This window comes from Chanos chanos, chromosome 5 (assembly GCF_902362185.1).
Source record: "Chanos chanos chromosome 5, fChaCha1.1, whole genome shotgun sequence".
NCBI classification, from domain to species: Eukaryota; Metazoa; Chordata; class Actinopteri; order Gonorynchiformes; family Chanidae; genus Chanos; species Chanos chanos.
Window position 1 is genome coordinate 2,048,623 of NC_044499.1, and position 9,169 is coordinate 2,057,791.

The 9,169-nt window shown below is 42.2% G+C and overlaps 1 protein-coding gene across 1 annotated transcript; it reads left to right on the forward strand.

The window, feature by feature from the left end:
• The first annotated feature begins 2,537 nt into the window (after positions 1-2,537).
• LOC115811252 (uncharacterized) lies at positions 2,538-6,623 on the forward strand. The gene is made up of 9 exons (XM_030773372.1): positions 2,538-2,617; positions 2,861-2,944; positions 3,527-3,697; positions 4,065-4,223; positions 4,438-4,530; positions 4,706-4,894; positions 5,177-5,335; positions 5,542-5,643; positions 6,302-6,623. Exons 1-9 carry the CDS (start codon positions 2,538-2,540, stop codon positions 6,420-6,422), a joined length of 1,158 nt encoding a protein of 385 aa, XP_030629232.1. The 3' UTR covers positions 6,423-6,623.
• Positions 6,624-9,169: the final 2,546 nt, after the last annotated feature.

The window sequence follows — 9,169 nt, forward strand, 5'->3', positions numbered from 1 at the left end:
TGACAAAAACCGCCAACTGTCAGAATTTACCTCACCTTTTATGAACTGACCCTCGCTGTTAAAAATAAAGAAATGTGGCCAGGCTTATGTTATATTAAATCTAACGCTTGAATTCAAGAACTGCTGTTCTCTTTGAAGGCTGATGGTGGAGGACCTGTCAGACAATGACGTTAAAGATTTGATCTTGTGTCTGGGTGAGGAAACAGACCTTCGGGATCTGAGGTAGTGTTTGCATGTTACTGTTATCTGGGCGTGTTCTCTGTTTGACGTTTTTATGAACTGTAAGGTGGGTAAATATGCTTATCTTTGGTAAATATGTTTTGAATTACTGTGCATGTTTGAATCTGCATAAACACTTAGAGTATTAATAGAGGTAAAGCCGCACACTGTCTTGCAGCTGTCCGTTAATGAAGCCTTAAAGACATCATAAATATTATTTAATGTGTGTGTGTGTGTGTGTGTGTTTTATCCTCAGAGTGTGGGACAGTCCTCTGTCAGGGCAGAGTCTGCAGCAGATCCTTGGTGCCGTGAGCAAACAGAAATCTGTGGGTCGACTGGAACTCTCAGTGAAGAGCATCACTACTGACGCCGCTGTGCTTCTGACAGACTTCATGACAAACAAAGAGGTTAAAATGTAAGAGCTGTCTGCAAAACACACCAGTGATACTTGAACTTCCACCTCTCACCTCATCACTAAAACTACATCATGACTACTTTAACGGTTTTACTTGTGAAAGCAAAATTTCTATTTGCAAACTGCTGTACTTCATCATTTTCCTGCAATCTCATTGGTAGTTTGATCCGTCCCTGTGGTCTCATTGGTGGTTTTTGAATGTTACAACTGGGTTACTGAGACTTGTGTGTAACCTCAAATTAATTTAATCTTCTCATCTGTTCTCTGGGAAATGAAACAGAGCATCTGAGATTTATTGCAGTGTTGCAGTGTGTCATTAATGTAATATTTATTTATTTATAATTTCTTGCATGTGTTTTTGTTTTTGTTTTCATGTTAACTGCACATTGATAATTATAATGTTATAATCAGCGTCTGACTGAACCAGTGTTGTGCACAGCTCACAGAGTGGGAATTGACTACCATTCAGTTCACAATATTCAAATTTAAGCTGAATTGGCCACAGACCACAGGATGTCGAATTGACGCTGGAATTTAAATTGCAGTCAAACACAAATACAAATACAAATTTAACAAATCATATAGTTAAGAAGGAAAAAGGTTTTGTTTTCCTAATAAGAAGTAAAGACTGACATTTTAACCGAGAGATTCTGCAGGGAGTTTACATTTTCTTTTAAAAATCTGGGTCATTAAAACCTCACCATTTTCAATCAAACAACATGAGAGCAGCGGAATTTTTTCTTGAACAGGCCTTATACCAAGAAAACATATTTTTCATTTAAAACTCTTGAGGAAAATAAAAGATATTAGAATCATCAGCAAACACTATTTTGTTGAAACATGTGAATTTGGATTGTTATTGTATTGTTATAAAAACACAGTTGTGCCCTGGGGGGTTAAACAAGTCCTGATGCTTTCTGTCTGAAGTTTTAGACGTTTAAGCACCAGAGTGTTGAGGCCATAACTGTACTCTTTAAACATCATAAATCTCTCTGCATGAAGACTTACCTGCATAGAACTAAACTGAGGTTAAACGGAGATATTATTACACGGTGTGTGACCCGTCCTGGTTGTGTCTCAGTTGACTGTACTTTGATTGGCAGGTTTGTGCTGACGGACCAGGATGTCAAGAGCCTTTATTCCTCTGTTGGTATATCCAGAAAGGACGGAGACATCATGTAATAACCTCTCTCAGCTAAATGACATTTTCTTTGTATGCCATTATTATTGATTCTATTCGTTCGTTTAGGATAAAAGGTTGTCTGGTGTAACATATTCTTGCAGTTAACCACATGTCACTCTGTGATATATTGTTATGTATTGTTGTGCTAACGTAACTGTTTATGTCACTCTGTGATATATTGTTATGTATTGTTGTGCTAACCTAACTGTTTATGTCACTCTGTGATATATTGTTATGTATTGTTGTGCTAACGTAACTGTTTATGTCACTCTGTGATATATTGTTATGTATTGTTGTGCTAACGTAACTGTTTATGTCACTCTGTGATATATTGTTATGTATTGTTGTGCTAACCTAACTGTTTATGTCAGTCTGAGTGTAGGCCACAGCCGCTGTCCTCAGCCCAAACCATCGCTCTCGGAAATGAGCCTCGTCTGTTCGCATTCTCACATGTCCCACGTCGACTGGACAAACATTTTCCAGACGTTTCATGGTGTAAGAAGTGTCACAGAATTGTGAGTTTTCACATCTATCTATCTATCTATCTATCTATCTGTCTGTCTGTCTGTCAGTCTGGTATACTGACATGTTGTTTGGTTGTGCAGATGTCCAGAGTTTGACGAGCGTTTGGATGCCCTGCTGTCTTCCCTGGACTCTGTGACTGGTCTGAAAAAGCTGGAGCTGAGAGTCAGTAGCCTGACTGACAGCTGGGCCACCGGAATGCTCGCCCTCATCCAGAACAGCAGTAGTCTGGTTTATATCTGGTACCAGAATCTGCTTTATGTTACTCTTGTGTTCAAGTTCGTTGTGCTTTGGTTGTATATTGGCTGAGAAGTGTATTTATAGTATCTCTGTGTTTATATGAAGTGTGCTGTGGCTATGTCTATGTTTTTCCTTACTGTGCTATTTTTATCTTTCCGTCCCTGTTTACTGTGCAGTTGTTATCTCTGTGTTCATGTTGACCGTGTGTTAGGCTGTAGTTCAAGTTGACCTTGAATCTAACGCCCTTTCCATCCCTCTGGGCCCTGTGCTCTGACCGGCAGCTTGGAGGAGACCAAAGGGGGACCCAGTGATGATGAGGCTCTGTACTCATCTCTCGCAATGTTAACCAAAGACGGACACTTCACGTAAGGGACTCAATACCTCTGTTCCATTTTTTTTAATATTTTTATGTGAAACTGGTAGAGGTTGTAAGTTTATTTGTTTATGTGTTACAGGTCATGTGTGTTTTCTGGCTCTGTTAGAGGTTATGTGTTTATTTTTACTGTGTTACAGGTTGTGTGTTTATTTGTGGTTGCGTAACAGGTTGTGTGTGTGTGTGTGTGTGTTTGTTACTGTGTTACAGGCTGTCTGCCTATTTGTGGCTGTGTTACAGGTTGTGTGTGTCTTTGTAACTGTGTTACAGGTTGTGGGTTTTTGTTATTGTGTGACAGTATGTCTTTCTATTTGTTACTGAGTTATAGGTTGTGTCTGTATTTGTGGCTGTGTTACAGGTTGTCTGTCTATTTCGCATTGTGTTACAGATTGTCTGTGTGTTTTTGTTACTGTGTAACAGGTTATGTATCTAATTGTGGCTGTGTTACAGGTTGTTTGTGTGTTTTTGTTACTATGTTACAGGTTGTATATCTGTTTGTGGCCGTGTTACAGATTGTTTGTGTGTTTTTATTACTGTGTAACAGGTTGTGTGTTTATTTGTGGTTGTCTTACAGGTTGTGTGTTGGTGATGACATACGGACATACAAGTCTTTGAAGAGTCAAAGCCCTCAGACCAAACCTCCTCTCTCAGAGATTTGTCTCACCTGTTCTCACTCAGAGATATCCAGAGTGAACTGGAAAAACTTCTTCCAAACCTATAATGAGATCAAAAGCTTCAGTGAAGAGTGAGTTTTCTGTCAGAGAACAACGTTTTTATAACGACAAAAACAATAATCAAGATGGTGACTGTAAATGAATGTCCTCTATTTTGGTGTTTTCATCATTGTGAGTGTGTGTGTGTGTGTGTGTCTAAAAGATGCAGTCTAAACTCCCATAGTATGTAGTTAAAGGTGCAAAGGCTGGCATCTCCACACACAGCTCTGTCACAGCTGACAGACGGCATGGAACCCTGTATGCTGTCACTGAAGAAAGGAACATGATAGAATATTGTGTATAAAATCAATAGCATGCAGGGCTATTGATTGTTTATTCTTGTTTTTTTTTTTCTTTTTTGATGTTTAATTAGTATTATCCCCCTCTCTCTCTCTCTAGATGCGGAGAGTTTGATGACCGGTGTGATGCCCTGCTGTCTTTCCTGGACTCTGTGCCTGGTCTGAAGGAGGTGGATCTGAAAGTGATCCGAGTGACTGAGAACTGGGCTACCAGGATGCTCTCCCTCATGCAGACCTGCCCCAGCTTACAACACATTGGGTAAAAGCTCTTTGTGTATTTGGTGTGTGTGGGTGAATGTGTGTGTGTGTGTCTGAGTGTATGCACACAGATTTTGCATAATCAGTATTAACAATATTGTTCACTACTCTCTCCTAATGGGTCTATTCATCATTTGAAGCTCACCAAGTATGCTGTGATTAGCCCTGTGCTCTGATTGGCCCTGTCCTCTGACTGGCTGTGCTCTGATTGGTAGGGTTGTGACCGATGCAGAGTTGCCGAAGAGAGACAGCGTTGAAGAGTGTCTCTGTGTGTCCCTGTCCATGTCCAACAGAAATGGAGACTTCACGTGAGGATCTCTTAATAAACTATATCTCTTCTCTCGTATGAAAACGCTTTAAAACACTGTTTTTCTCATACAATAACAGGCCTTTAAAATGTTCTCTGTGTGTGTGCGTGTGTATGTGTGTGTGTGTTAAAGTCTCGTTGTGGTCCGACCTTTAACAATGCTGGTTGTTTCATAGGCTGTCCATCGAGGGGCGTGGCTGGATCAGGAGCGTGTTTATGGGCTTCAGCAGTGCGAAGAGCTTGAGTCCACAGACCAAATCATCTCTGTCGAGAATCAGTCTCACCTGTCCACACTCACAGATCTCCACCATCAGGTGGACAGGTTTCCTCCGGACGTTTAATAAAGTAAACGGCCTAACGGAGAGGTGAGAGATTACATCAGCAGAGTGGGATTTGACACTCAGTTCCCCCCCTTTTCAGTTGTTTCTCTCTCTCTCTCTCTTACACACACACATTCCCCAGAGAATATGCATGTGTGTGTGTGTGTGTGTGTGTGTGTGTGTGAGAGAGAGTGAGTGCGTACATGCGTGAGTGAGTGTGTGCGTGCGAACATGCGTGAGTGAGTGTGTGCGTGCGTGTGCGCACGCATGTCTGTCTGTGTGTCTGTGATTGAGTGCATGAGCCCATGTGTGTTTTGTTTCCTGTAGCTGTGAGAAGTTTGATGAGCAGTTTAATGCCCTGCTCTCTTTCCTGAACTCTGTGCCTGGTTTGAAGAAGGTGGATCTGAATGTGAACATCTTGTCTAAGAGCTGGGCTACCAGGACCCTAGACCTCATCCAGACCTGCCCCAGTCTACAGGACATCAGGTAGACACAAGACTAACCCAAAAAGTGTGCGTGTGTTGTTTATGGTACATTTCTGTGTGTATTTTTGTTTTTTATGTGTGCAACTGTTGGGGTGCATATGCATACACCTGTTGATTTGACTGTAGTAACTGACTGATATATGTCCTGTAGAGATTACCTTGTAATTTGTGTGATGTAGTGATTAACTGGGAGTCTGTGTCCCATAGGCTGGCTGCTGGTTTTGGAGGGAAGGGTTTGTTACTGGAGGAGGGAATAAAGTTACTCCAGGAGTCCGAGAAAGGCCCGGACTGCACTCTGACCTTGGACGGGTTTGTGCTCAATGACGTCTGTTTCTCATCCTGTTTTATGACTTTATTACCTTATAACCTTTCCTCTCAGCAATAACGTTAAACACCAGACAGTTTTAATATCATGTTTTCCAGTCATGACTTTTGAAAGTATAGAAGAGGTTGGCTACTCTTCTTTTCCCCCCCCAAAACCAGATTTTTTTTCCCCCTTTCTGCTCATGATCTAGTTACAGGAACCATCCACACCAAACAGGCCACAGTGGCAGCTTGTCTGTCACGCAGAAGCACGTGAGACAGTAGTCTGCTCTACTCAGGATGGTTTCATACGCAGTTTTCAGTGCCAAATCTACCTCCCATAACAACTGGTCAATGAATCAGAAGTCTAGGCTATGTACTGATTTGTAAAACCCAAAAAACATGCAAAAACATTTTCATGACAGCTGTTTACAAAGACCCAAACAATGTCAGTAAACAGGCTTTGCACAGTCACATCTGTCTGTGTTTATGAGGAGCTGTGAGTATAGTGTTAATGACATATTACAGACATTAAAGCACAGGGGATTACAGTAATATCTGGTTATGATTTTCCTCTGTGTGTGTGTGTGCATGGAAAGCAGTCAGTGGAACTGATGTTTGTGAAGTGTGGTGATGTGTTCTGTGTGTCTGGTTCTTCCTGAAGGTGGAGATGCACTAAACCCAGTGATCAGTGCACTGGGGAGGAGGACTGGAACCTCTACTGCAACCAGAGAGTCAAGCTCCAGATCTGTGGGCAGACCTGCACAGAGGAATGCCTGACCTGAATACATCACAATACACAATACATCAGAAAAACAGGATGAAGAAGGGGACTGATGACGAGGAAGACAGCACAGTAACGGACCGAGACGAGAAGGAGAACGCGTCTGAGGATTCATCTCTCCTCAATACACGAGTTTAGCATTCGTGTCTGACTTGAGCGACCAGTTAAGCTCAAACATGTCCGGTTGTGCTCAGGTTGTGCACTCGCCACTGTAATGTGGTCTGCAAATGCATGGTGGACCATGAATCGCTCACACCTCTGTTCTGTTTGAATTGAATGTGTTACGCCCACAGGGTGAGTGCAACAATAAAAGGTGGGGGGGGGGGGGGAGTGCGGGGTAGAGTTAGAGCAAATGTTGTTTATTTAACCAGCGTGAAAGAAAACAAAATATGAGCCACCAAGGCTTCTGAAAAAACACGACGTCGGTCTGACAAGCCGCCTCCAGAATGAACACCGTCCACCCCGGCAACCGAAAGCAGACAAACAACAAAAAAGAACAGAGAGGAGGGGCGGGGAGAGGTGGAGGGGCAGAGCTTTTAATCTCAGGTACAACTGCGCGCCGGTGTACCCAACTGGGCTGACTGCCTCCTGCCACACCACCAGCATGCCTACCAGGGAACACACAAAAAGATAAACAAAGCCACGGCCTGGGGGAAAAGAGGCAAAGTCCAGAGGGCCGTGACAAATGTATTTGTGTTGAAACACACACCACGTTGGAACCATGAATCATTCAGTGCCTGTCTTTCTCATTAGGACTTTTGGGGATGCCTGACCTCCAACAGGGCTTTGTTCTTTGTCTTCAGAATGAAAAGATAAGTGGGGTTCTTTTGAAAATTATAGATCCATGTCTCCTGGTTACACACTACTGTGTTCACGTATGTTGTTATGGTTACACTGATGAGACTGTTGGATGGCATGACTTTGTAATTCACCTCACATTGAAGTGAAGGGTTAGGGGTTTGTTTACTTGGCTAATACTATTGGTTAACCTTTACTAATCTGCTTTGAATTCAGTAAAACTATGGTGCTTATTAAAGGCATTATTCAACTTATTAAAGGTAACACTTTGTCTGTTTTTTTGTATTAATTTACTACTTAATTTACTACAAAAAAACAGACAAACAAATAAACAAACAAGCAGGCTTACTGGGTGGCTTTGAAAAAATCCAGTTTGGCCAACCCAGTCCTAGCCTATTATTCTCTCACTTTACCTCCTTCCATAAAATGATAAGTAGTTTATTATGGTTTTATGAAAACTATCACAGAACAAAGATTCACACTTGACACTTAATTTGGGAGCAGCGCGCCCCCTCAACACACACACACACCGGAAGACAGAAACAAATAGTAAAACAATAACCACAGTTGCAGGCCAGACCGAGGTTTGGGTCCGTGGTGGCCAAAACTACAGAGGAGCAATAATTAAAAACGGGGTACTCACTGGAGCCCATCTGACGCCCGAAGGGATCAGACTGACATGGTAGCAGACGGTGACGTGGTAGGTTGCGAGCGGCCCAGACACAGGGAGAAATTTCCCTTGTTCCAAGAAGCCTGAGGGACTTACAGGCTTCTCTGGTCACCTGGAGCGCTATCTGGTCGGTTCCTTACCGTCCCACGACTTCAGCGGAGCTCAAGGGCTTTAGTCCGGGTCACCCGGAAGGCTACGTGGGTCTTACTCCTTGTCTTGTTCGTCTTCCTCAAAGAACGACGGACAGCTTGTCTCTTCACGGGCGCCAACGTATAACCTGTTAGCATTTGCACTAAAAAAAAACATTGAACTAGTTCTGACACACTTGACAAAAACCGGTTACGTCTCGTCAGGATCCTTTCTCGTGTATTTGACCCGGTACATTTACACAGACGATCTCTCGTATATCTGGTAAAAAGGACATCAAAAACTACGTTTTTAAAAACCTTTTCTTTTCTTTTCTTTTTTCTTTTCTTTCTTTTCTACCAAGCTTGGTAGTCCCCACATTCGTTCTCTTCGCGCCTCCAATTCTTCGCTGTGGCACACGTCCCGCTCCCAGCCAATCAGGTCACAGGACCAGGTGAGGACTCTTACTCAACCAATTATCAACCATTAAACTAAATACGTCCCGAAAGGCAATTTTTTTTTACCTTGTGCGAACAAGTTATTGTGCGCACAAAATAATTTACTATAAATTCAAATGCGTCTCTAACGACTTCTGATGCACACAGGAACCGACAGGTTCTGTTTCGGCGGATATGAACACTTCGGTAAAACTAACAAGTTGCTCAAAGCTAAAACTAACAAATCTTCAACCAGCTCACCCACCAAAAACAGAGAAAATTGACTGTTCAAACAAAGCAATGAACGCAGCCATGTTTCAAGCGTACTTGAGAACGCAATTTATGCCCCTGGTCTTCAAAGCATTTGCCCATCATGCCTTTTCCACGCACAAGATAACTTGTTCCACAAGATAATTATCTTGCGCGCACAAGATAATAATTTGTTCGCACAAGATAAAAAAAAAAAAAAACGTTTCGCGACTTTAGGAGCGCCGTACCATTCAACTCTCATAGAAATACATTAAAAAGAAACATCAAACCAACGAGAGGCAAATAAACTTTCAGAAAACTAGAAATGCCTACTAAACACTAAATGAGATCAGACGGTTGGTTATGACTTTGTTGATAATGCATAGAACGGAATTATATAGCTTCACTGCCATCTAATGGATCCAAGTAAAATTCTTCCAAAGGTACTGCAGGCAAACAGGAAAAAAA